Consider the following 27,232-nt stretch of genomic DNA (forward strand, 5'->3'; position numbering starts at 1 on the left):
CAAATTCACGAGTCGTCAGTGTTTGAAGTCCTAATATTGGAATTTTTTTCCCGGCCGCCGCCCTATGCCCCTCCGCCTACCGCGCCTCCCTCCGCTTGCAGGATCCAGCACGAACTGCTGCCCTCCGCCGAGTACCTGCAATCGATCCCGACCTGACCTCATTCTCCCCTGCCCGTGCCACATATCGAGCGCATCTACGGGCGTCGCAGCATGTGGAGCGATTGGCGGCGTTGCTTAGACTCCGCACATGGGTGACTCACGCTCGCATGCCATGGTTGGATTTGGGGGCGACCGCTCCATTCAGGGCCTCACCACTCGCGCGCCCATGGCAGCCACAAAGGTCCCGGATGGCCCTCCTGTGGAGGACTGAGGAGGACGTGAGGAGGGCAACGCACGAACAGTGTGCGGGGGTGGAGGCCACCGGTACAGGAAGAAGAGTGGCTATACTGCTTCCCTGACTCGCTCATCATTGCCTCGTGGGTAGCCATACTCAACTCTCTCGATGGACACGGCGACGGCAAACAAGGTAAACTCAACTACCTCTCGTCTCACCCTTTGCCTTTACCATTTTCCAATCCATCTCAAAGAGCCTCTTGCTGTTGTCGAGCCAACCTTGAATGAAGGCTCTGTTAATCCTGCTATATGGCATGGGAAGAATTTGATAATCCTGGTAATATACTTGTGTTAAATCTGACAAAAATAATATGCTTTCAGAGGTAACACTAATGCAAGAAGATCAATTGCGCTCCAGCAAATAGGTGCGCACTGAGAAAATATAAGCTACAAGATAGCCAGGTTGATTTTCCGGAAGATCTAGTTGCGGATCTTCCTCAGAACGGATGTTGATTGTCAAATTCGTATCAAGATAAGAGCAATTGCTGAAAGGGGACCTGATGTTCCTCCTGCAGCAGCAGAGACCGAATCATGCTCCTGCAGCCCCTGCAGGGCAAGCAAGCTAAGGTACTGCCTAACCACTTGCTCATATTCCAGTAATTACTGCTTACGGCAGAGGCAAGGTATGCTGAGAGAGTCTAAGGCTTGCAACCCAAGAAGGACAATCCAAGGGGGAAAAGAAACATAGAAATAATGTTTTATTACTTGCTATAGTAGCAATTACCATCTAATTAAGACTGTTATCAACACAACATATGCAGGGCAGGTACTATTTGTTTATATTGTATAAAGATACATATGATGTGCCAGTTCTAAACCCACAGTAGAATTGAGAAACATGGCAACAGTGTGCATTTTTTTTTCTTTTCATCACCTATCTTGTCATATATAAATAAACACATGGATGTTCTGTTAGTCTGAATATATTATAATTTCCAGGGGCATTTACTCAATGGATCATGCTAATTATGTGAAATGGTATGGTTGTCGAAAATTGCATGTTCTCTTGCTGTCTTTACATTCTTAGAATAATAATATATATCTACTTATGCAGGGCATCTAGACTTGGCCGAGCATCACAATAACCTCGCCGAAGTTGCTCATTCGGTGATTATGAATTTTAATTCCCATCTGAAATGTTCTACGTTCCTTTCCATTGTTTTTTTTAAAAGACTCCTTGCCATTATATATATGCATGTCTTATGACTCAGATGTACAAATATACCTTGTAAGATGCCGTTACCCCATAGCATATGGGGATCCTTCAAATTTAAAAAAATATTCAATACAAATGTTGCTCATATTTCAAAATTGTAATATAAACCCTACTTTCTTAGAAAAAATACTGTTTTTGTAATGGTTCAATCTGCACCATTTGTTGTCTTTATATTTGGTGCCATTTCTACTATATAGTGAAATGATATGTTTACACAGAATTGCCCGAGAGCAAAACAGTCTCATACAAAGTTATCAGACAACTTTCTGATATACCATGCATTGTTATTTCCTTTGTCACCTCAGAATTAAGTGCTATCAATTAATACATTGACTAATTTCACATGCTACATGAATTGACAGTGGTACACAGTGATAACACAATCAAATCGAGCAACACAAAGAATATTTGATTATGATGAATTCAACGAAACAAATTTGGTGTTATAAATATTATTATTTTTTTGTAAATTTGATTAAAATCACCAGAAATCTATTTGGATCACAAGGCAACTCACCTGTGGGCGCTGCAAAGCCGCGCATGTGTTTCTAGTTTACATTACTATGAAAGAAGCAATACGTTACGTTGGGCTGCTGGGTCACGCTGGGCTGCACGTTCGTGACATGTTCCTCGTGGGCTGGCTGAATGCCTGAAGATATGATTCGATATATTTGGAGATTTACTGAGTCTAAAAAAACATATTTGGAGATTTACTTAATTACCTTGCTGTTAATAGGCATGTAGTCTATCGTTAAAAGAACAATTTACTAAAAATTATAAATATAAACACCCGCACTAAATTGACGAACCCATGTGAAAACCTAACCAACTATACAGTAAGCATTTGTGTTTCAATAGAGTAGGAGCAAATATTTAATAAAGTATCTGACTTCAAGACATATGTCTCGTGGCATTTTCTCTCAGTTATAGAATTAAAAAATATTATTGTTTGACCGCATTTTTGACCGCGTCTATACATATGACAAAGCATGGTTCGAGTTAGCTTTCCGTCAAAGTCATCAATTACCTACCAAGCTACCACTATCTTAGATTAGTCATAGGAAAATACTATGTATTAATTATCTACAAGGCTACAACAGGAAATTGAAAAGAAGATATTGCAGTTTAATTAACCCGTGCACCCACAGTCTATGCTCTACAATATAAGGTACCCACATAATTTAGTAGTTGGATAATAAGGACCAATCATCTAACCATGCTCTACCAAGCTTGAGCATCTCCAAGAGTTGGTCATCTCTACTTGGCATCCATCTTTTTTTTGGCAAATCAAGAAAAAACAGCCTCCAATAGTTTGGCATCCAACTTGGCAAGTTTAGGAACTTGGCAAATCTCGCCCCCTCCACGCGCAAATATACGCACTCGGGAAGGTCTTGGCATCACGGTCCGTCGTTCTCCTTCGCCCGCGCGCGGGAAGAAACTTCATCTGGAGTCCTCACGCGCGACGAATCATCATTGACGCCGCCGTGCTCTCTGCTAGGGTTCACGGTATAAGTCAGTCAGCTGACGGTGTCAATAGGGTTCACCGATACGTCGATCAATTGACAATATTAGTCGGTCAGCTGACGATTGCGATTGTGATTCAATGGCATGACTCCTGATCGGCAGTAGATAGATCAAGAACACTAGATCACGCAGGAAGAGATGGCCGACTGGAGGCAGGAGATTACTCGCCCTCTTGCGAAGAACAAGCGAGTAGCCTGGCCTTGCAGGGAGCAGGGCGGCTGCTGGATCACGCCGGCAGCAGGGACACGTCGGCAGCATATCGCGTGGCACGCAGGAATACGCGGTGGCGGCGGTGGCGCGCGTGAAGCAGGATGCGACTTCGCGCGCCAAATAGGAAAATGCCGGCAAAAAAAATCTTGTGGGCCTTCTTTTTACATTTTGCCAAGTCTAAAATAGCAAACTATTGGAGATGGCATTTGTTTTTACTTGGCATATAGTTTTGGGAGTTGAGAAATCACAAGATTTACCAAACTGAATTCGCCAAACTGGCATCATTTGGCAATTGGCACATCTCCACCTCTGATTTGCAGTTGGTAACTTGAAATCAAAAGCCTTAAGGCTATATATCTTTATTATAGAATAGAAAGAAAATAACAACCCCTAACTTTTTACTATGCATGTATACACGGCAATATGAATATATGTACTATATTTTTAAAAGCATCTCAAAGAGAATGACTCCGTAGATCTTAAAATCAACAAAATCATTACAACTGCCTTGTTGCTGATGGACACATCACCTACAACATCATCTACCGAACAACATTGATACAATATTCATCTCAAAGAAATATTAGAAGTGCAAATAGACTCTACCAGTGACGAATCTAGAATTTGGATTTAAGGAGGGCTCATCTTCCTATTCTTTTCCTTTTCACTCTTTTTCTTCTTCTTGCTCATTTACCTCTTCCTCTTCATGATTCATGATTGAAAATTGTAAAGGGCTTTAGGGGGCTCTATGAGTAGCAGGGAGTGTGGAGCACACCCTGTCTCCGCCGCTCGACTCTACATCACGTGATTAGGGGAGCATCTATGTTACAGTCTATGAAATCAGCTACAGGTACTGAAATTTAAAATCAAATCGACTCCTTCCTAGGTGGTTTATATTTGTTTTTCCTTTTACATGGTAAGAGTCTAGGGTAGATACGCTACTTTCAGTAAGCATAAGAACAAAGTGGGGCCACGGTGACAACCGACAAGAGAGGTGTACGCTAGGCCAACGGAATTAACAATCTACAGAGTACGTACAGCCAATCTAAATTGAGTAAATTCACACGGCATCAAAAAAAAATCTAAAATTCACACTTTTCCTCCTAGATCGGAATTAAATTCAATAAACTTTTGTTGGTTGTAGGAGATACGCCCAAATTTCTGTGGACATCATAAGCTCGACGTGCTGCGCCATCCGGCCCGCCAAATATCTCGAGTGGCCCACTTTCTGACAGACACGCCCCACTGTCGCTGACACCTCAGGTCTACAGCTCGTCCCCACCAATCCCGTTGCCTCGCCGCCGCGGCTCCGTCCGATATGTCAAACCAAACGGATAAGCCCCGGCAGCCCACGGTGAAACCAGGTACCAAAGAAAGGAGCCACTGACCGTGGGCCTACGATCCCCCCGCTTACTCATGCAGGCCCATATGTCAGCAGGAATTAAGAAAAATTGGTGGGTGGGCTTAGGTTTCGTAGATGGAGTTGCCTTAACAACCCGGCGTGACGGCGTGATACGCGACTAACGGCCACCCCCTTCCCTCCATGCCTCTCGTCTCGGCCTCTTCCTCTGTTCCTCATCTCTCTCTCCACCACCCTCGTCTCCTCACCCCGACCCCCGCCCACCGATTCCTCCACGCCCCGCGCGCAACAGCGGTGGAGCTGGACGAGCTCCCTGGCGGTGCTTCTCGCCCAACACGGCCTAGGGTTCGGGACGGGGCTGCCTTCCTATCCGCATGGCCTTCGCCGCCGCCGAAACCCTGGCCTCGTTCCCAATCGCATCCCCGTCCCGCTCGCTCCTCCGGCCCCTCCCCCGGCGGCTCGCCGCAGCCGGGGGAGGCGCCCCGTCGATCCGGATATCCGCCGTGCCGCCGCGGGGCCTCCAGGTGGCGCTCGTGCACCGCCGCGTGCGCCGCTGCCCGCCGGCGGCGCGCGCGAACGTCGAGCGCAACGGCGACCAAGCCGGCGCCTCCGGGAATGGCGAGGCTTCCTCCGCAGGAGATGGCGACCGCGACGCGCCTGCGGAGGCGGGGGCGGATAGCACCGGCACCAGCACCACGAGCGCGGCCGCGACGCCGCCGCCACAGCCATCGTCGAAGAGGGGGGAGAACAAGTGGCGGCGGAGGCTGCTTAAGGGAGGCGGCGTCGGGCGGTGGCTGTGGGAGCCCATAGTGCAGGGGCGGGAGATGGGGTTCCTCCTGCTCCAGCTCGGCTTCGCCATATTTGCGCTACGCATGCTTCGACCGGAGATCGCGTTGCCCGGTTCAGAGCCCCGGCCGCAGACGACGTACGTCAGTGTACCGTACAGCGACTTCCTGGCGAGCATAGACAAGGACCAGGTGAAGAAGGTCGAGGTGGACGGGGTGCACATCATGTTCCGGCTCCGGCCAGAGGTTGAGGCCGGTGTGGTGGAGCAGACACCAGTGCAGCGTGGAGCAGATGTTGTCGTTGATAGCGCAGGAGTTTCCAGGAGAATTGTCTTCACGACCACTCGACCAGTGGATATAAAGACACCATACGAGAAGATGGTGGAGAACATGGTTGAATTTGGATCACCGGACAAGAGGTCTGGCGGCATGCTCAACTCTGCCCTGGTATGGCACTTGTGCTGAAAGATATTTCTGATACAATTGCATACTTTGTGGCTCGAAATCAATGTAGGAGTAGTATTAACCTCACCAGATTAGGAGTTATGAAATTTGTGTCTAAGCATGTAGAATGACAGATTAGAGAGTCAGAGATCTTCTGAGCATCGAAATTGATAGATGAATTTGACAACGATCTTTGAAGAGTTGATCCCGTAGACCCAGTTTGTGTGAGCGTTTTAATGTGAGGCAGAACATTAGATATGGTATGCTGGCTTGTAATAAGAAAAAAATGTCGAAATGCTCACTCTATATGTAAGGTTATGTTTGTACTGACTAGAATCCAAGTGATTTCCACAGATGAGACAGAACCGCATGATCTGCTCTATTTTTTTTCCTAGGTTATTCAGGAAATAACATTTTTAGTTGATCATACTGCTATAACTAATGCTTCATATATGCTCAGTGTTTGGATTGTAGATAGAATGATAATTTATAATCATTGCACAAGTAAAATCTCACTGAAGTGCTGAGGTGGCCCCCATTGTGAGTTTGTGACTCTGTTTTGTGTTAACAGCTGTGCCTTGGCAGTTATTTTATCACTTCTTCAGTTTTGCTATATTTTGGTTTTCTAACATGCATGGCTCACGTAGATGTTCTTTTATACCGTTGTTATACACAAAATTCAAATTACAAGTGCAGTTTCAAACATTAAGGCTTATATCCTTTTTACCATCTGCCATCTGCATTGCTCTCGTTGCGCAACCATGATAGCACTGTATTCAGTAAATCTTGTACCATATTTTTGGATGGCCAGTAAAAAAATCTACTAGATAGACATTAGATGAGAAGCTTACTTGCAAAGTACATTCAACATTCTACAGTTACATATGGATGGTAGCTTTAACGTTTCCATGATTCTTGAACTAAAAAGCAGAATGAAATTGGAGCTTCATTGTGCTCATGCTAAAAAAACAAGAAACTAGACTTGAGGTCTGATCTTGGAACCTACAAATGAAAACACATGAAGTCTTCTTTGACCTAATATTGGACTGTGGAAGCTTAATTGGGAGTTGTGAATAAGAAATTAGCATCATGAAAAGTTAGGGACGGGACTCTCATCTGTTCTTGAAACATAGAAATGAAATGCCTGAAGTCTCCTTTAACCTAATATCTGAACATGTAATCTTAATTGCAAGTTGTAAATAGGAATTTGGTTCACGTAAACTCCCAGCCTGATCTGGAACTGACCAAAAAAAAAATGAGGTTTTAGTTTCTTTATGACCTAACCTAATACAGGAGCTGGAATCCTAATTGAGAATTGTAAAGAGTAATTTGACAGGATTGAAAGTATATCCCTACCAGCACTATAGTTTTATTATACATGCTTGCATTTATTTATATAAATATGACTGTATTCTTTGCGTTTAAATGTGTAACTCTCTCTTCAGTAAGGATGGATTCGGATGTTTATTCGAATGTCAGATTTTTGGTCATTTTTCTTCGATTATGGACAAATAAGATATAGAATTTACTATGTAAATTCATAGCCTTGTATTTAACATTGATCTTGTAAAGATTCATAAAAACTAAACCTCAAATTTATCATATATATTCTCAAATAATAGATATAAAAATTCGAATACGGATCGGATACGGATTCGAATCTTTTTTCACCTTTTTAATTGTAGGGAGCAAATAATACATAAAAAATTCTATACAAAATTTTATTCTTATGTGTAATAATATGCTTGATAATATAAAAAAAGATTAACATAAAATTTTAAACATATCTATTTTAAAATATCAAATTTGTTCTAAGAATTCGGATGTCTAGATCCATCCTTACTCTTCAGTTGTACCTTTTGGTCTAACTACCCTTATATTTTGCAGGTGGCTCTTATTTATGTTGTATTAATTGCAGTAGTTTTGCAGCGGTTGCCGATTAGCTTTTCTCAGGTACTGATGCACGGCTTCAATCAAACGGCAAGAACACTCATTTATTGCATTTCATTTGTAAGTATCTAATTTCTTCTGTAAACTCAGCATTCAGCAGGTCAGCTGAGAAATAGGAAGAATTCAAATTCCAGCGGAGCAAAAGTTTCTGAAAGTACGGATATAGTTACATTTGCTGATGTGGCTGGAGTAGATGAGGCAAAAGAAGAGTTGGAAGAAATTGTGGTATGGATCCTACTGTTTGTTAGTAGTACATGCAGCAATAATATCATCTATATATTCAATTGAAGGGAAATAAGCTGGTTCCATACATACTTTCTCTTCAGGAGTTTTTAAGGAACCCAGAAAGGTATATTCGTCTTGGTGCACGTCCTCCTCGTGGAGTCTTATTGGTTAGTTCTACAATTGTTTTTAGCAATGGCAAGTACTGCTCCACAATTTTGTTTGTTACCATAATGTAACTCTTTGTCTACAGGTGGGTCTTCCAGGGACTGGAAAGACACTTCTTGCAAAAGCCGTAGCAGGGGAAGCTGAAGTTCCATTTATAAGTTGTTCAGCTAGTGAATTTGTGGAGTTATATGTAGGCATGGGAGCAGCTCGAGTGCGTGACCTATTTGCTAGGGCCAAAAAGGAATCACCATCGATTATTTTTATTGATGAGGTAACCTACACATCCAAGATATGATCTAGCTTCATACTGAAATGTATGCTAACCCCTTTCTGTTTGGCCTGTCTTTGTAGATTGATGCTGTTGCAAAAAGTCGTGATGGTCGATATCGCATTGTCAGTAATGATGAACGCGAGCAGACACTAAACCAATTGCTCACGGTAGGACAGTTCTCTTTCTTATTTCTTGAGTGTTAACAAAACTAGTTGCATCGCAAGTTGGGATCCAATTAAAGCTTCTTCTCATACCTCTATTGGCTGTTAAGTGATTCTATGCTCTCAGGAAAACTGAAAAGCAGAACTTAAGCATATTAAGGGATTTTGAGCTCCACACATTTTCAATACTAAGATTACTGCTTTATCATGCAATATAGTTTTGTAGAAAGAGTAGAACACTATATTATTGGGTTTGCTGCTTTTAATTTCGGGGTTTCCCAGGAAATGGATGGATTTGACACCAACTCGGCTGTTATTGTACTGGGGGCAACGAACCGAGCTGATGTTTTGGATCCTGCCCTTCGGCGCCCTGGGAGATTTGACCGTGTAGTTATGGTTAGTTTCTCTTCTCAACAAGACATAGTGCTATAGTGTCCATATCTTTGTCTGATTGTCATTAATGTCTACATAACAGGTTGAAGCTCCTGATAGGTTTGGTAGAGAATCAATTCTTAAAGTTCATGTGAGCAGAAGAGAGCTTCCACTTAGTAAAGATGTAGATCTTGCTGATATTGCTGCAATGACAACTGGTTTTACTGGGTAAAACATATATTCTATCAATTTCTGCATCTTAACCTTGTAGAGCTTTCAAAAATTGACATGTTAATTTTTTATCCTATGCAGAGCAGCCCTTGCAAACTTAGTAAATGAAGCTGCTTTGTTGGCTGGGAGATCAAATAAAGAAATAGTGGAAAAGATTGACTTCATCCGTGCGGTTGAGCGCTCTATAGCTGTATGTTTTTTTTTCTATCTCATATTTTTTTCCGTTGTTTAGTTTCTACTTAAAGCACTTGTATACTATGGAGTTTGAAATTTCCTTTCCGGACTGTATTATACTTAAGATACAAAATTATCTTCTCTGTATTTCTATCTTTATTAAATCATGCCATGCACAGAGTTCTGCACACGTTCTCCATCTTTAACAAAGATCTCATTTTTTGTTTACTTCTCTGCATATGGCATTTGATATGTCGATTGTACCTAATCATGTCCAGGAAATTCTTTTAAAGGGATTATTTTTTCTGTTGATGTCCCCTCTTTTTCTATATTCTAGTTGTCAGACATGATAGTTCTTCATGCTATTGTGCTGGAAGCTAATTTTGAAGCCTATGTTATCAGGGGATAGAGAAAAAGCATGCAAAACTGAAGGGCAATGAAAAAGCTGTTGTCGCGCGGCATGAAGTTGGTCATGCACTTGTTGGGACTGCTGTAGCAAATCTTCTGCCTGGGCAGCCACGTGTGGAGGTTTGAACTTAAGCAACTACAGTTAGAACAGTCTGAAAAAAAAGGATTAAATTTGACTTGCATTTTAATGCTGAAATTTTTTAACAGAAATTGAGTATATTGCCAAGATCAGGAGGTGCATTAGGCTTCACTTACACCCCTCCCACCACAGAGGATAGATATTTGCTCTTCGTTGATGAATTACGTGGTCGTCTAGTAACACTTCTGGGCGGGCGGGCAGCAGAGGAAGTTGTTTTAGCAGGACGAGTTTCTACTGGTGCGCTTGATGACATAAGGCGTGCTACTGACATGGCCTACAAAGCTGTAGCAGAATACGGTCTCAATCAGCGCATTGGTCCAATATCAGTTGCTACTCTGTCAAATGGTGGGCTAGATGACTCTGGGGGCTCTCCATGGGGAAGGGATCAGGTTTGGCTCAACACTTTTCCTGCACCTGCAAGTGAAACTAGTAAGGTACCGTATTCAATTTCTGAGTTCAAATTTTGAAAACTGATGGCAGGGCCATCTAGTTGATCTCGTCCAGCGGGAAGTAAAAGCACTTTTACAATCGGCACTTGAAGTAGCTCTTTCAGTTATTCGTGCTAATCCTGCAGTTTTGGAAGGTCTCGGAGCATATTTAGAAGGTAACTCTACCAATTATCCGGATGCCTCTACATTATGGTCTCCTTTGTGCCATTTGATTTGCTTTTTGCTTCATCAGATAAAAGTTAAAGTTGCTTAACACATGCTGTGTAACTGCTGGTTATCATACCTCTTCCAGAGAATGAAAAAGTTGAAGGCGAGGAGCTTCAAGAGTGGCTAAAGTCAGTCGTTGCACCAAAGGAGTTGACTTCTTTTATCAGAGGACAGCAAGAGCAAGTTCTTCAGCTGGAAGCAGGCTCCTAGCATCTGGGCTATACAGTGAACTCCTAATTTAATTACGTAACAAAACTAGCTCAGAAATTAAAATATACTCCATGAGTTCCGTGGTTTGCAATTGAAAGCCTACACACATGCTGGGAACAGAGATGTGGCCTCGTGGTGGTCTGTTTAACCTCCCAACCACCCGGGCTAAGTCGTCAAACTGGCTCGGATGTCCTCCAATTCAGCCAATCCAGAGCTTCAGGATATTTCAGAAAAAGGAAATCTGCAGGCCCAAGTGATGATGTATATATGGTTGCCGTTCCTGGACCCTGAACTACAAAAGATTAAAAAAAAAAGATTCATATTGAGTTGTAACGTTGTAACATCAACCTCTGGAATATTGTTAGTGATTCAGTTTCACATGTTGTTCATAGATTAGGTGCGTGTTACACATGTAAAAGATTTTCTCCTCTAGGTTCTTGTCTTCACCGTATTGAAAGTTTTTTTCCCTCTCTTTCCATTGCCATCTTAGACACATCAATAGGATATTACATATATGAACTATGGTTCCTGTACTGATATACTTTTCTCAATATACATCGGGCTTCAACTCCATTATTTGTGGACATTCCTGCTAAGGCTGGACACGTTTTCCACATTTTGTGTAAATGCTCTTCCGAAAGGTGATTCTTTTTTGAACTAAGACAAGGGTGATTTTTCTGAACTTGAAGTCCAATGTTCTCTGAAGCAAGAGTGCGTGTATGAAGAAGCCTCTTGCGGAAAATTGAAATTTCAAGTGCTTTGGTTTTGAATAAAGGGTGAACTTATGAAGTTTTCAGTGGGAAATTTTCATGTTTTTGTTTATACAGTTAACAACCACCAATATAGCGCTTCTTTCTGATATCGCCAAAGAAGCAATCAGAAGTGGGTTTTCTCCCCCTTCAGTAACAGGTAATGAGGAACCCACGATCACTTACCCCGAAAACAAAATTCAGATTATTTTTTAGAAACCACGAAAACGTGATTAGCAGTACACACCCTGTTCGACATACATATACTTCGTCACAGTATCCAGGAATTCTTAAATTTAGCATACGCAGCAGTTGAGGTGGACCACATCGTCACAAGCAAACACATCAACTAACTCCCAGATGCTTCCAAGAGGCTGCAGCGATGCGGCCCCGCGGAATCAACGACGGCATCTCGTGCTCGCCGTCTACTCTGCCTTGACCTTGCCGTAGGTCTGCACCCCCAAGGCCAGCGCCAGCAGCAGGAGGGGCGCGGCGACCTGCAGGAGCGTCGTGGCCCAGGCGCCCGAGCCCGTCGACGGCTTCTCGAGGCTCGCGTCGCTGGGGTAGGTGTAGGTGAGCTTGGCCGGGACGGTGGCCGCGTCGACCTCGCCGATGCAGTACTGCGCCATGAGCTCCTTGGCGGACTCGCTGTGGCCGATGTCCACGTAGTCGGCCGTCGCGTCCTTGCCTGCGCGAAACGAGGGCGGCGGACATGTCAGCTACCTACCTCGCTCGCTCGTCCCCGTGCTGGAGGTTGAAGAGGGTTACCTGTGCACGCCAGCAGGACCTCGTCGCCGCCGGGGTGCTCCTCCATGAACGGCGTGACGTCGTACACCTGATGAGGAGAACATGGCCGGCCGGTCAGGCCAGGAAACTTGCATCGGGAACGATCGACAAGGAAGATCGATGATTACCTTGCCGGCGATGATGAGCCAGCAATCCTTGCGGTCGTTGTGCTTCCCCACCTCCTGGAACGAGTACACCTTCGCTCCCGCCATCTCAGGGACAGAGAGGACACTTACAGCTAGCGATCGATGTGTGTGCTCCGTTCCGGCGCCAGGGATGGCTGCCTGCTCGAGCTAGAGCTACCCACCGTTTCGCTACTGCCGTGTACTACCCGGGCCGCAGCGCCGGCCGGTGCTGACTAGATATAGCCGTCGCGGCGCCAGTCATCCCACGTGTTGGCGTGGTCAGGTTCGGTGTTGACCTGGCGCCGTGCCAAGCCGCCGTTTCCACTGCGAGGCTCAAACGTGCCAGGACTCGAGACCTTTGGGGCCGGCCGCCGCCGGGTTCACGGCGGACGGGGCGGACGGCGCGGTCGAGATCGGTGAGAAGCACCCAACAAGGGAAGGGACATTTGAAATGGGACGGAAATTTCCCGGCTCGTCGCCATCTTACTCTACCGTATACTCAATAGAGCAACTCGCACCACTCACTTCCTTTGTGTAGGTCATTGCGTTTGACCTACCAACCCTTTGTGTAGGTGATTTCGCTTGATCTACCTCGGTTTTTTTTCAAACTAGCAAATATGCCCGTGCCTTGCTATGAAAAACCATATAAATATATTAACTAATATTTTAAAAAATATATATACACTAGATGTATTTTGTAATAACATTGTATGTGTTGGTCAACTTTGGCCGGTCTTTCTCTATTTTATAGACGCGAAGCGCTAATTCTTTAGAGTCAGTCTATTTTAGAATTCGATTCTTAAATTATCTAAGTCAAATTTTAAGACTCTTTACCACCCCTGTACATTAGCGATCTGGTGACAGGCCGTCGCACGGTCTGGTGCGAGGTGTTTCCACGGACAAGTGAGTCCGAGGCCCTGAGTGCCAGTGTAGCCAACAGCCCGCGCCACCTGTTGCCGCCAGACGCCCCCCGATCTAGGGGGAAAGGACAGCAGAGGATGAGGGTAAGGAAAGCACGGGACGGGGTGATTTCGTTGTGTAACCAGGTATTTCCATCCATTCATGTAAAAACTGGCAAGCTACACTCAATTGTTAACGGAACATGCTAATAGACTAGACGGTAATGTCATTTTAGTAATGAAAGTTTGATAGTGCATATAGAGAATTTTCAACTTTCGAGGATTTTCAAAGGTCAAGAAACGAATTAGTAACTTTAGTAGTGTCAAATAGAAAATTTCTTTTTTTTAAAATAAGACACAACACAACGACCGGGGCGGCTGTGGAGGTGGGTCGCACGGTCTTCCTTCCACGCGAGGTGTTTCCACGGACGAGCGCGGCGGGGATGGCGACGGCGAAGAGGGCGGCACTGTCAGCCGCCGGTGCACGCCTGCTACGGGACTCTCCTCGAATTAAAATAAGTGAGGTCCAGCAGCCTTTGTCGCGATCGGGGAAGTTCCCGTGCAACGCGACGGGCCGGCCGGGAAACGCACCGGGGAAAATCTCGCTCGCGCAGCGCGAAAACCATGGGCGAGAGCGCAGTTTGGCACCGCGAACCAAGGGCGCGGGACCTGAGCGGACTCCAGCCACCTACATTTTCCTGGCAGGGCCGGCCACACACGCAGCGCTGTACCCAGTCGCACGCACTAGCAGCAGACTAGCTCCCGGGCGTGAACTGCGTGATGCAGACCGGCGGCGCTTTGCGTGCTCCGCTCAGCGCTCAGGTGGCGCTCGCTCTTTCTCATCGAAACGGAAGGCGACGGGGAACTGAAATCCCCGGGGTTTTGCTTGCACATACCTCCGCGCGATCGCTCCTGCGGTTATTCCCCGATCAGTGCTGATGATATTCCGTCTGGGTCTCTCCGGCCTTTTCTGGACGGAGATGGGAAAAAGACTGAAGAACGGTCGGTGGTGGACGGCAGGCTGACGGGTGTCGATCGGGATGGGCTTTCATTCTTTCAACAACAGTTTCAGCAGCAGTGGAGTGGCATGTGTGAAGCTCAGATTTCTGATTCAAGATGTGTGAATGAATTGCGAGATTGTACCACTACTACTACTACTCTGATCGGGCATAATAAACCCGTATAAGTGTAGACGGTAACACTAGTGTGCTCTCCATGTCCAAATGGTCAGTGTCATCCAGAAAAATGAAAAAGTTGCACGCAGTGAGTGCTTCTCAAGGTCTGCCTCCGCTGAAAACACAACCATGAATCCAGCTTCATGCGACAAGGCCATCCATCCTATTCACTCGCCGACCACCGCCTCTCCCCGTCGCGAGCACTAGCTCCCGGGCTGTGTATCTCTGCACTCTGCATCAGTGTAGTGTAGCAATGCAGAGGAGGTAGCTAGGAACAGAGGGTGCGGCAGCTCTGGATGAAGCGTGGTTTGGTTCACTTCCTGTGTGTACGCCTGTACGGAATCTCACTTGTGAATAGAGAAGTTCATGAGATGAGCATCTGCTGTTTGCAAGAAAAATCTCGGTTGTTCTGTCTTTTGTTTACCTCGGCGGCTCAAACTTTGTGCACTGCTTCGCTCAATTTCTTGCTCTGCTTGAATTGACTGACGGCACCGGTACTCTCGCCGGGCCGTCGTGGTTGACAAGTGACACCGCCCCCTCTCGCCGCGGGAGACACCGAGGCGGCTCTGCGTGCGGCGACACGTTGCTCCGGGCGACCGCTTGGCTGATGCCACGCAAGCCCAACGGCTGCGTCAGGAATTTTATACTGATGTATGGTCCTCAGCCGTTTTGCTTGCATTCTAAAAAAAGTCGTTTTGCTTGCATCGCATTGCTTCTTAGCTGGATCTTCTGTTTGGCAGCAATCACAATGCAGGGAGGATTGGATGGATACACCTGCTGTGTGACAGGATGCCCAAGACAGAACCGTCGGTATGCATTTGTGCGAAAAGAGTTGTTAAGAAGCAAGTGCACATATGTAACGTAGAGTACGAATTCTAATTTTGGGATTGACCACTACATAAGAAAATAATGGTTCAAACACTTCCTAACAAAATCGCGACCATGACGCCGAACACGAGGAGACTCTTGGCTCCTGCGAGGCGGTGCGCGGCAGCACATAGAAGACGAGCTCTCTGCACGAACATGGCTGCTAAAGACGTCGTGGTCTGTGAAGTAGTAAATCAAGATAGCCCATCAATGATCTGCACCATGGTCATTGGACCGGCATGAGCAGCCAACTCCACCACGGTGATGTTGGGTGTACCCTAAAGGAAATAGGAAAAAATGATTTATCTAAATATTAGCAAAACAATTGTAAAAGTTGTGCAAATTTGACTGTTTGAGTCTTATTATTACCCGGATGAGACAGAGACTATGATATCTCTTGAGGACCTGGAACATTGTATCGCACGAAACTGCGTTGGTCCACGCTCCTTCACCAGCAATGATCATAGCGGTGACTCCAGTTGACGAGAGTATCGGTCCACCTGACATACCATTGGCGGAGACCATTTCCAGATGAAGATTGGAGATATCAATACCCCCACTGAACCAGCGTTCTCTGTCGAACTTCAAACAAAACAAACATACACAACATAAGACTGGTAATTGTAAACTACGTCGCAATTGGGATGCGTTGAAACAGAAGTCAATACTTACACAACACCGCCCGGTGATAAATCAGGGATGCGTTTGCACTCCATTGGGACACCAGGGAAGAGATCCACTGGATGAGCGTGCCCGATCCCTATCATACTTTCCCCACTGACGAATGTTGGTTCGAAGGTCAGGTGCTGATCAGTGTTCAAAAAAGCAGGCTAAGACATTTAACGTTTGGTATTTGTAGAGGTTAAGAAAAGCTATAGAGGGTTATAGCCTAGCTAACCCATTTAGTGGTTCTGTAAATACTATGTGTTGAGAAATCGGTACCCGTAATCTTGGCACCGACTTCTGTGAAGTTGTACATAAGTATTTTGATACTACTTTTTTCATGGACCCTATACCCACACTACACCAAGAAGACCTTCACCTAGACACTATTATGAGAGATCAACTCTATATGAGAACTCAACTCTTTATTCACCATAACTTAGTACAACACATGGCTATTACACTCTTTATGTGGCTATACACAGCAACCTTGCCATCTCCTACTTGAGACCTCTTATGCCATGGTAGGGGAGGGGAGTACCCCTATTTATAGGACTTCATGGCTCATATAGTTGTTCTATGTGTCCATCTTCTGTACACTTCTTTACAAAAATCTAACTCTAGAATTTTCTTCGTACTTATTTAACCAAAAAAATATCTAAATTCTAGGGTATTCCATATTTCACCAAGAACCATGGTGACCATGGTTCATATATACTTTCTAATATTTGAGGAGCTTCTCACAATTACGCATTTCTACTTCAAAATCATGCATAAATCTCTGAGTAATTTTACATATAAATATGAAATTAATAAAATTTCATATACCGAAGACATCTTGGACTTCATTCCCTCGTTACATCGTTGACAAAATACCAAAGTTTGTAAATAACAAAATTCAATACTAAACTAACAATAAATAAAGACTAATTATATGATTTACCTAGTTAAATAACCCTTAATTTAGTGGCTATAGCGGGATATAGCCCACTATTAGCGGATTTAGCCTTTCAGAGCTAAGAGACGGATGTCCTAGCTTTCTCCTCTCCCAAAAGCTATAGCAGGCTATAGTGGTGGCTATAACCGGATATTTAGAACCTTGGTGCTGATAGAGAACATCGATAGGTTGTTAAAGCATCCTCCAGACGTACAATCTGTCGCCGGGCACCGTTTCTTCGATCACGTGGTTCGCCGTGAGGACGATCGAGCCCCCGCAGTCACTCTTTATCACAAAACCAGTTCCGAATTCGACATAGTCGCTCTTGATGATGATGACAGCCAGCACTGCCTCCCTTGCGAGCTCCGCATTCGCCTGAACCGCCGGATTTGGATTTGTCATCGACATCTGTTAAAACATGGTCACCAAATGGTTTTCGAACCGGTTAGGGTAATGAAAACCTTAACCAAGCTCTGATACTAATTGAGGGACCGAAAAGACGACCAGAGGGGGGTGAATGGGAGCCAACTAAAACTTTCTACTTGGAAAGTTTGACCTATGATCCCATAAGCACACCACAAATCCTCTCTTTTAGAGTATGCAAAGTGTAGCTATAGCTGAGCTAGACACCAAGCAAAAACTCTAGGAACAAGCCGCGAAGAGATCGGATCAAAAGCAGCGAGCAAGCAGCAGAAACAGCACGGTATATGATCACCGGTTAAACCGACATGTGAAGAAAACCCTCACCGGTTTAACCGATGTCACAGAGCCGGCAGCAGAGATGAAGCAAGCACCGGTTGATCCGACGTATAGGTTCCAAAAATTTTTAGGAACCGAGTATTTCAGTTCTCGGTTCTTTTGGTTCGGTTTCAGTTCTAACCGAACTAACCAAAATTCTTTAGCAGACGATAAGATAATAAGAAAAACATACATATTATATAGCAAATTTAGACAATACTTCCTCTATTTTAGAGAATAATAGTTGAGAAGGGAACAATAATGATAGAGTAGGAGAAATACATAGCAATTGAAATATAAAACATCACATATAAACTAAATATACTCTTATAAAATGCAAGATTTATGTTATCCGGTTCTTTTGGTTAATTCGGTTAACCGAAGGTAGGAACCGAGCTTTTTTCGGTTTTCGGTTCCTTGCTTTCTGGAACCGAATAAGGAACCAAATTTTTTGGTTTTGATTATTTCGATTCAGTTTTCTCGATTAATTATGCCCACCTTGAACAGTAACATGCGCTAATGATAGATTAATTAGATTTAATAGATTCATCTCACCGTTTATAGACGAATTATGTACTCCCTCCATTCTCTTATGATCAGCCCATTTCCTCTTGCCACAATGACCAAGAAAAAGCAACCTTGCTTATCATCTAATTAATGTAACATAAGACTTTTTGCTAGTCCTCCAATGTCTTTGCTAGAAACTCCTCGTTACTGGTGCTGTTTATTGCCATGGTTCTTATCAGTAGCAAATAGGACTATCATTTGTGAATATTTAGATTTTAGAAATAGTACTATCAAAAGAGAATGGAAAGAGTAATTAATTAATTAATTAATTAATCTATATGTAATACTTCAAATGTGTGCTGATATTCTTCAAAAACTTTACAGAGAGCAATTGAATAAGATCTTAGATAAGGTAGAGATATAGAGATCTTTTTACGCGCTCCTTCCTCGCTCGCTAGGTGAAACTACATCGGTAAAATTAATAATTTATTAATTTCGCGTAGAGTAGTAGTAAAAATGCAGATGTCAAAATAAGGTTGGCATGGCAAATAGTTATCCCGCACGCAAGTGGTCCGGACTCCGGAGAAGCAGGCGCTGCGGAGAGGATGCCAATGTGGGCGGTCGCAAGGGGATAGCGGGGCTTAGGGCGGACGAGTTGGAGCGCGAACACATGGCCGGGGGAGGCAGCTGTGATCGCCGGGGCACCGCCACACTCATCGTGAATTCGGCCGTCGCGTTGAAACTTTGGAGTTGGGCTTCGGGCCCAGGTTCAAAAAACGCCGCGCTGACCCGGCATATAGCTTACTAATATTCAATTCCAGCCAGCTGGATGGTCCGGATCCGAGGTGTCAATTTCAAATTTCGAACTGAAATGAAAAAATGGCGCCGGAAATTTCGAACTTTGTGAGATTTAGCGAGCGAGAAATGCACGAGGCTTGAGAGAAGGACGAATCTTTTGCATTTCAAAAAAAACACTGCCCCAGTATGAACACTAACCCAACATTATCGAGTAACAGAGATCTGCAGTTAGAAAAGTAAACATGGATCGATTTCATTCATAACCTTCGGGATCCATTTCTCATCACAGAACAGATGACTTTGCACAAAACAGACACGGACTCTTCCCGACAACTGATGGAACGAGAACGCCTACCACCACTGCTAAACCTAGCACCGTCTGACCAAAAGCAGGAGCGCCGCCGGAACGGAGAGGCAGAGCTCAGCCGCCGAAGCCGTAGAGGGTGCGGCCCTGGCGCTTGAGCGCGTAGACGACGTCCATGGCGGTGACGGTCTTGCGGCGGGCGTGCTCCGTGTAGGTGACGGCGTCGCGGATGACGTTCTCGAGGAAGATCTTGAGCACGCCGCGGGTCTCCTCGTAGATCAGCCCGGAGATGCGCTTCACGCCGCCCCTGCGCGCCAGCCTCCGGATCGCCGGCTTGGTGATGCCCTGGATGTTGTCGCGGAGGACCTTGCGGTGGCGCTTCGCGCCGCCCTTGCCCAGCCCCTTGCCTCCCTTGCCGCGGCCCGACATGGCTCCCTCGGAGGTGGTGAGATTGAAATCGAGAGCTCGGTGGTGATGTGGGGGACTGGGGATTCGTTGGTGAGGAAGGGGGGTGGGTGCGGGGCCCATTTATAGCTGCTGGAGGGGGTGCTGGACGGGTGGCGTTGCGTGAGGGCAGGAGGGCCGGATCGGTGACGTGGCGGGGGCAGAGGCCGATCCGCGGGAGGTCGTCGTGCGTGTTTGATTGGTTCGTGGGAGTGACGACGGATCGGTGACGTGGCGTTGGTGCTTCGCCAGGAGTGGGCTTCCGTTGGTGGGCCGAATAATGGAGATTGTTGTTGTGTTGCCAATTGAGGCTGTGTTTAGTTCTTTTTTAAAAAAAAATTACAAAAAAATCTTACTAATTTGAAGTACTAAATGAAGTCTATTTACAAAAATTTTTGCACAGATGGATTGTAAATCGCGAGACGAATCTAATGATGCTAATTAATCCATGATTAATTAATAATTAGCGGATGGTTACCGTAGCATCACTGTTGCAAACCATGGATTAAGTAGGCTCATTAGATTCGTCTCGCGATTTACAGCCCACCCATGCAAAAAGTTTTGTAAATAGATTTCATTTAGTACTTCAAATTAGTAAGATTCTTCCGCAAAATTTTGCATTTTTGTGTTTTTGCGTTTACGGGGTGGGAACTAAACATGGCCTGAGTTGGCAGTTCAGGCCTTTGGTTTTCTGGTATGCACAACCTTTCTTTCGGGTAAATAAAACGAGAAAAAAAATCAAACAAGATTTTACTTTTTTTTTAGGGAAACAAGATTTCACTAAACTGCAACCGCGACACCATCAGTGTCAGTAAGGCCTTGTTTAGTTTTTTTGGCGAATTTTTTTTGAAATAGAATCTTCCTATTTCAGAGTACTAAATAAAATTTATTTATAAAACTTTTTGCACGAATGAGTTGTAAATGGCGAGATAAATCTAATGAGTCTAATTAATATATGATTAACGGATGATTACTGTAGCATCAATGTTGCAAATCATGGATTAAGTAGGCTCATTAGATTCGTCTCGCTATTTACAACATATCTGTGCAATTGGTTTTTCTTTTTACTAACATTTAATACTCCATGCATGTCCAAATATTCGATGTGATGTTTTTGTTCAAAAAATTTTTAAATTTAAACAAGGCCTAAATCAAACAACATGTCTTTGTGCCCCCTGCTCACATGTTTTTTGGGCTCTGTTTGGTTAATGTAGCCAATTATGGATTAATTAAACTCATCAGATTCGTTGCGCAAAATTACATCCATCCGTGAAAAAAATTTGCAAATAAATTTTGTTTAGTATTTTATGCATGTAAGATTCTCTTATAGCCATAGCCCTAGGTGTGCTAGGGAGAACCAATCGGGGTCTTATTTATACGATCCCTATCTGATCTTCCAGAGTAATGACTATGCCATATAAGTTACTTTTCTCCATGAACGACAAAATCTGGTCACTCATAGTGGAGAGAGCCATATAGGACATCAATTGATTCACACTCGGTTGCTTACCTAAAACAAACAAATAAATAAATTCATCACTCAAATATATTGAACATGTGTTCATGGTTCATTTCAGGTGCATATATCCTGGTGGCAACTGGCAAGTGTGGAGGATATCAATCTTCTATGTACAGGCAAGTTTCACTCAACTTAATAGCCGATGTTAAACATATCATCGCCCAATATCTGGCTGCAAACTGAACCTTTCGAACATCGACTTCAATTCAGAAGCCAGATCGCCCCTGCCCATCTTGTGCAGATCTTTGGCCACTTTAACATAAGCAGAATGGTCAGGCCTGAGGCCTTTCTCCATTAGCTCATATAGAACTCTGCCTGCGTCAATGGTCCTCCCTGACTTCCGAAGCAGATTTGCAAGCAAGCTGTAGTTCCGATTTGTAGAATATCTGTCCCTGGTGCTCATGTCGTTGACATATCTGTGGGCATCTTCTATTCTCCCACTGTAGAAGTACCCCTTGATGAATGCAGAGTGTATGGTGATCCTGGGTGTCAAAATTGCCAAAAACATCTGATCGAGAATCCGCATTGCTGAATCCATCTTTCCAGCCTTGCAGGCATGGTTCGTGAGAATCTCGTATGTGAGTGAGTTTGGGACTTCACCAAGTTTAGACCTCTCCATGGTCTCCACAAGGCCGCACGCTTCTGCGGTTCTCCCGTTCTTGAGCAGGCAGCCGAGGAGGTAGTTCCAAGTGTTGGCGTCCGGGTCGCACCCCGACGTCCTCATTTCGTCGAACACCTCGCGGGCGCCAACAAAGTCGCCGGCCTTACACTTGGCCGCGACGAGGACGTTGTAGTAGCGCGCCATCCTCTGCGTCTCCTCAATCACGGATACCGCAGCGTCGAACTCGCCGGTGGAAGCCAGAGCCTTGACAAGCGAGAACACGCCAGCCGCGCCATCCTCTGCGTCTCCTCAATCACGGATACCGCAGCGTCGAACTCGCCGGTGGAAGCCAGAGCCTTGACAAGCGAGAACACGCCAGACGCGCGGCTGGGCCCGCCGACGTCGACCAAAACCCGCAGGACCGCTCTCGCTGCATCCTCGACGCTGCTGCTCCGCGACGACCCCGACGGCGCCAAGAAGGCGAACGCTCGATCGGTCAGCGAAAGCCTCTGCTGCGACATGAGCGCGAGGGCGCGCGACATCGCCCGGTAGTCGGCCAGCTTCCCGGCATTCTCGACGAGCAGGTTGTGTGCGTGGGCGCTGGGGGAGAAGCCCCTGCGGAGGGACGCCCACGAGAAGAAGCACTCCGCGGGCAAGCCACGGTCCGTGAGCTCGCGGAGAGTGCTGGCGACGAGGCCGTGGGAGAGGGCGGGGAAGAGGCGATCGAGGTCGGCCTCGAGGCTGCCGCCGCCTACGGCGACGAGGCGAACGATTGCATCTGAACCGGCGGCGTCGGTGCTGGCATCTGCGTCGCTGCCGCGGGGAACGAGGGGCCTGGCAGAGAAGGCCGCGCGGCCAGAGGCGTGGCGGAGGGTAGCGCGGACGAGGCGGGGGCGGAGGAACATCAGACGGGGCGCTGAGCCGCTGAGTGGCACGAGTGGAGGTGGCCTGGCAGTAGTTGCTAAAATTTATCCAGCTAATAGATCAGATTAGACCTGAATCAGTATGCAAAGTCCTTCACAAAACAGACTCCAAAACGACTTAGAGCATCTCCAGCAGTCTCCCATTTCCCAATAATCCCATAATAGACAGCAGTGCAGAGGCTCGTTCTGTGGAACGCTGCGCTATTTCGTCACATGTAAGCGACTAACAGTATAGCTAACCTCCATGGATACTTACACATCAAATTAGCTGGATACACAATCAGCCACATATCAATATGTCAAAATTAAGGAATGTCACAACTACAGCTAAACCGTTGAGATATACACCAACAACAGAGGTCAACACAGAGATATATACATCGCTACTGCTAACTGAGAATCCAGGATCAATTAAACTAATAAAGCTGCCACAATCACATCCCTGCATTTGGATTGTTGCCAGCAAGGATAAGTGAAATCTCTAAACCTCTGCTGAAAGCCTGGTTGAACAGAAGACGCGTCTGGAAAGTAGATATGAATGGAAACCACGAGCAGATCGCTATGGGAACAAAAATGACCATCCCCATTCCAGCATCGTAGAGGCGGGCTAGGGAGCACATTGTTTTCCACAAACCTAATTTCTTCACAATTGGTTTCCATGCCACGGCAATCTGTAAAACAAAAAAAATGTAAATGACAGGTTTATAGTGTACCAAGGAGTGCAAAGCAATTGGAGTGAACAGCAAACGAATGCTGCATACAAACGTATAGAGTGTACACTCTTGCATGTGTTATGCAATAATTCAGAGTTTCAGACACAACTTTAAATGTCAAGTTTTTGCAGTGAACCTATAAAGGGGAAAAAAAACTGAACACACATACTTTCATGGATATAGAAGTTGGCAACAGAAAACTCACCGAAAGAATTCCCCACCCAGTTGGCACAAATGCTAGAATGGAAGCAAATACATCTGTGACACTAAGGTTCGTAAACACAATAGCCACAATCAAACCAGCCAAAACCATCGACAGTGCTATGCTCTTGACCAGACGCAGGAACAACTGAAAATGTACCATGGCCTTGGGGTTTAAACACTGCGTAGTGAGTGGTGACCAACTTACTAGCAACATGGCCGCCCAGACTAATTGATCGATACAGAAAGGAAACTCTGGAAAGTGCGAAATCAATGGCATAAACCTAAATTTTCCACACACGCACAAAGGACCGCATGTTTAGCACATAGCAGTGCTTGCTGCATACAGATTTTAGTAATAAAACCGCTAACCACATACTTTCAAAGCACGGCTTTGCTTACAACGAATTACTTTTCTCGAAACCAATATCACTCTTGTCGCAAAATTTTGTTTTCTCAACCATGATCACCATGGAAAGATAGTAAAATCTACACAAGATATTGGTATATGATAGATCTCTTCAGTCATCATCATTGGAGTACATTGCAGACCTTTCAATGAAAAGGCAGCACCTGTATTCCTAGTCCTAGCCATAGCATCAACATAACTTCGCTCCTGGCAACATGACCTGTGAGAATTTAAGTCTGCAAAACAAAGTATGCTGTCAGATAATGCTGCTGCTGACGCATTCGGTGCAACAGTATAACCAGTTTAATGACAAATTGCAGGCAGCCTATATTCAAAATTACAAACACTTGACATTTGTTAGCACAGTTTTATGAAACCACGGCCCACAGGCATCATTATGTATTTTGGTCAAATTGTCGATTTATACGAATGGTAGGGAAGGCAGAAAGACAACAATTCCAGCACAACCATATTCATGTAAAAACTAAAAACTTGTGCCTACATCCAGATCAAGAAAGAATTGCCAATTAAGACAATACTTATATATATATATATATGTGGCACCGTATCCTATGGAAACCAAGGTACCGGTGGAAACTTTGGAAACTCCAACGGAGGCCACTGGATCCCCATCCGAGGGCAGCGGACAGAGCTGGGGACTTTTTTCATCCAGGCGCCCGCACCTCCCCCAACCATTCCCTTTGTGTTTTGCAAATCCCCCCCTCCGTTCGTCCGTTTGCCTCCATCCGTTACCCCTCCGTCACACGGATCCACACGACGGGAGTCGGACTCCCAGGCGTCGTTCCGAGATCCTCCCTTCGGTCGCCGCCGCCGGACTCGAACTGGGTCGCCGCAGCCTCCCTTGAGGCGCCGCCGCCCTCTGCTGCACTGGCTGCCTTCGTCGCCGCCCTGGGGTCGCACGTCCTCGAGTTCCTACGGTACCTCGACCAGTTCGAAGCTCGGTTCCTGGGCACGTACGTCCGCGCGAGCCCTAGGTACGCACGGGTCGCCGCCGCCCTCCGCAGCGGGGCCACCTCGCCCACGTCCATTCTCGCACGGCCCGTGGTCTTGCCGTCGGCCATGGAACCGCCGGCCGCCGGCAACGCGATGGAGTTGGGAGCTGCGTCTTCGGGAGAAGGCGCCAACTCCGACAGCCTCGTCGCCGCCCAACAGACATGGAGCCATCCACCTAACAGCGCTGCTCTCGACGCTCCCATCATTCAAAGCCGCCCGTCCGCCATGGAGCTCCTCGCCGCCATGGAGCAGCCGTCCGCCATGGAGCCGGCGGCCGGCAGCCACGTGAACTTCGGCGTTGGTAGTGGCAGCCATTCATGCCGGCATTATTTTTTTGTTCAAAATTAATCTGATAATTGCTAACGTGCATGCATGCCTACAGTGGATGATCATGATGGCATCAACGTCGACGCCGGAGTTGAAGCCCACCCTGACCGTTCAAGCACACCACAACACTTGAGTACAGCAGTAAGTTCATCTACTGTTCTCTTCATGGCATCGAGTGATTTTATTATGAATTAATACAATTTATCACTTCCGTAGGTCTCTTGTACAAGTGACAGAAGCAACACAAATCCCAAAGAACATTTGAAGCCAAATCTTGGAATGATATTTGATACACTCAAAGATGTGGAGGAATTCTACAAGTCGTATGCACATGAAGTTGGTTTCTCAGTTCGTGTTGGTCAGCACAAGAAGGGAAATGAGGAAATATTAATCAAGAGGTATTATTGTTCAAGGGAAGGGTATAGAAAGGAGAACGTACCAAATGCAAGTGATGAATCTGGGGAAAAAAGGAAGACACACAATGTGATGGAAACTAGATGTGGATGTCAGGCACATATTGTTGTCAAGCTTGGCAGTGACAAGAAGTATAGAATTATTTCAATGGTTGAGGAGCACAGCCATGGGTTTGTGTCGCCAGATAAAAGGCATTTGCTAAGATCCAACCGGAGAGTCAGTGAGAGGGCTAAGAGTACGTTGTTCAATTGTCATAAGGCTAGCATTGGCACCTCACAGGCATATCGACTTCTCCATGTTAGTGAGGGTGGGTTTGAGAATGTCGGGTGCACAAAGAGGGATTTACAAAACTATTATCGTGACCTCCGAATCAAAATCAAGGATGCAGATGCACAAATGTTTGTGGCACAACTTGAGCGAAAGAAAGAAGTAAATCCTGCCTTCTTTTATGAGTTTATGGTGGATGATGAAGGACGACTTGTTCGTGTATTTTGGGCAGATGCTATATGCAGGAAAAACTATAGTGTTTTTGGGGATGTGGTTTCGGTAGATGCGACATATACCACCAACCACTATAACATGAAATTTGTGCCATTTACTGGAGTCAACCATCACTTGCAAAGTGTTTTCCTTGGGGCCGCATTCTTAGCAGATGAAAAGATTGAGTCATATGTATGGTTGTTTGAGACCTTTCTTAAGGCTATGGGCGGAGTAGCACCTCATCTAATCACAACAGATGAAGATGCAAGCATGAAGGCTGCTATTGCTCAGATTCTACCATATACAGCTCATAGACTTTGTATGTGGCATATCATGGAAAAGGTACCTGAGAAGGTCGGGCCCTCTTTAAGAGAAAATGAAGGGTTTTGGGAAAGACTAAACAAGTGTGTTTGGGGTCCGAGAATTCAGATGAATTTGTGTCACAATGGAATTCTATCATGACAGATTATGGATTAATGGAAAATGATTGGTTTTCCTCTAGGTTTAACATTCGCGAATCATGGATTCTGGTATACTTTTTGGACATACCTCTAGCAGGAATGCTTAGGACAACATCACGATCGGAGAGTGCAAATTCCTTTTTTAACCGTTTCATTCATAGGAAGTTGAGCTTTGTTGAGTTCTGGCTAAGGTTTGACACAGCTTTGGAGTGCCAGCGCCAAGAGGAGTTGAAAGCCGACAATGTAAGTCTTCACACCACTCCTAAAATGATGACACCATGGCC

At 45.5% G+C, this 27,232-nt stretch overlaps 4 protein-coding genes and 1 long non-coding RNA gene across 5 annotated transcripts; 2 read left to right on the top strand and 3 right to left on the bottom strand.

The window, feature by feature from the left end:
* The first annotated feature begins 56 nt into the window (after positions 1-56).
* On the top strand, positions 57-1,696 carry LOC120656636. The gene is made up of 4 exons (XR_005667962.1): positions 57-526; positions 715-960; positions 1,333-1,371; positions 1,448-1,696. It is a non-coding gene; the product is annotated as an uncharacterized LOC120656636 (long non-coding RNA).
* A 3,168-nt stretch (positions 1,697-4,864) lies between these two features.
* On the top strand, positions 4,865-11,468 carry LOC120656637 (ATP-dependent zinc metalloprotease FTSH 7, chloroplastic). The gene is made up of 13 exons (XM_039934799.1): positions 4,865-5,935; positions 7,820-7,885; positions 7,973-8,107; positions 8,209-8,274; positions 8,358-8,543; positions 8,624-8,710; positions 8,987-9,100; positions 9,180-9,304; positions 9,389-9,497; positions 9,884-10,009; positions 10,097-10,417; positions 10,509-10,632; positions 10,770-11,468. Exons 1-13 carry the CDS (start codon positions 5,078-5,080, stop codon positions 10,892-10,894), a joined length of 2,442 nt encoding a protein of 813 aa, XP_039790733.1. The 5' UTR covers positions 4,865-5,077; the 3' UTR covers positions 10,895-11,468.
* A 357-nt stretch (positions 11,469-11,825) lies between these two features.
* On the bottom strand, positions 11,826-12,798 carry LOC120656638 (cytochrome b5-like). Its single transcript, XM_039934800.1, has 3 exons — positions 12,558-12,798; positions 12,412-12,478; positions 11,826-12,331 (listed from the first exon to the last, which is right to left on the bottom strand). The coding sequence occupies exons 1-3, from the start codon at positions 12,639-12,641 to the stop codon at positions 12,069-12,071; spliced, it is 414 nt and encodes a 137-aa protein (XP_039790734.1). The 5' UTR covers positions 12,642-12,798; the 3' UTR covers positions 11,826-12,068.
* A 6,563-nt stretch (positions 12,799-19,361) lies between these two features.
* LOC120656639 (histone H4) lies at positions 19,362-19,950 on the bottom strand. Its single transcript, XM_039934801.1, has one exon. It carries the CDS (start codon positions 19,869-19,871, stop codon positions 19,560-19,562), a length of 312 nt encoding a protein of 103 aa, XP_039790735.1. The 5' UTR covers positions 19,872-19,950; the 3' UTR covers positions 19,362-19,559.
* Positions 19,951-21,314: 1,364 nt separating this feature from the next.
* Positions 21,315-22,924, bottom strand: LOC120656641 (pentatricopeptide repeat-containing protein At1g09900-like). Its single transcript, XM_039934802.1, has 2 exons — positions 22,363-22,924; positions 21,315-22,270 (listed from the first exon to the last, which is right to left on the bottom strand). Exons 1-2 carry the CDS (start codon positions 22,909-22,911, stop codon positions 21,560-21,562), a joined length of 1,260 nt encoding a protein of 419 aa, XP_039790736.1. The 5' UTR covers positions 22,912-22,924; the 3' UTR covers positions 21,315-21,559.
* Between the last annotated feature and the right edge of the window lie 4,308 nt (positions 22,925-27,232).

The sequence above is a fragment of the Panicum virgatum genome, chromosome 1N, assembly GCF_016808335.1.
Source record: "Panicum virgatum strain AP13 chromosome 1N, P.virgatum_v5, whole genome shotgun sequence".
Classification (NCBI taxonomy): domain Eukaryota; kingdom Viridiplantae; phylum Streptophyta; class Magnoliopsida; order Poales; family Poaceae; genus Panicum; species Panicum virgatum.

Bases quoted from the DNA above. Each gene is read 5' to 3' on its own strand.
- LOC120656637 (XM_039934799.1), top strand. From the start codon at position 5,078: ATGGCCTTCGCCGCCGCCGAAACCCTGGCCTCGTTCCCAATCGCATCC. The intron at 9,305-9,388 runs GTAAAACATATA...TATCCTATGCAG, and splicing joins ATGACAACTGGTTTTACTGG to AGCAGCCCTTGCAAACTTAG. The intron at 10,010-10,096 runs GTTTGAACTTAA...ATTTTTTAACAG, and splicing joins CTGGGCAGCCACGTGTGGAG to AAATTGAGTATATTGCCAAG.
- LOC120656638 (XM_039934800.1), bottom strand. From the start codon at position 12,641: ATGGCGGGAGCGAAGGTGTACTCGTTCCAGGAGGTGGGGAAGCACAAC. The intron at 12,479-12,557 runs GTAATCATCGAT...TCTCCTCATCAG, and splicing joins GGCTCATCATCGCCGGCAAG to GTGTACGACGTCACGCCGTT. The intron at 12,332-12,411 runs GTAACCCTCTTC...CGTTTCGCGCAG, and splicing joins GGTCCTGCTGGCGTGCACAG to GCAAGGACGCGACGGCCGAC.
- LOC120656639 (XM_039934801.1), bottom strand. From the start codon at position 19,871: ATGTCGGGCCGCGGCAAGGGAGGCAAGGGGCTGGGCAAGGGCGGCGCG.
- LOC120656641 (XM_039934802.1), bottom strand. From the start codon at position 22,911: ATGTTCCTCCGCCCCCGCCTCGTCCGCGCTACCCTCCGCCACGCCTCT. The intron at 22,271-22,362 runs GCTCTGGCTTCC...TCGCTTGTCAAG, and splicing joins GCGTGTTCTCGCTTGTCAAG to GCTCTGGCTTCCACCGGCGA.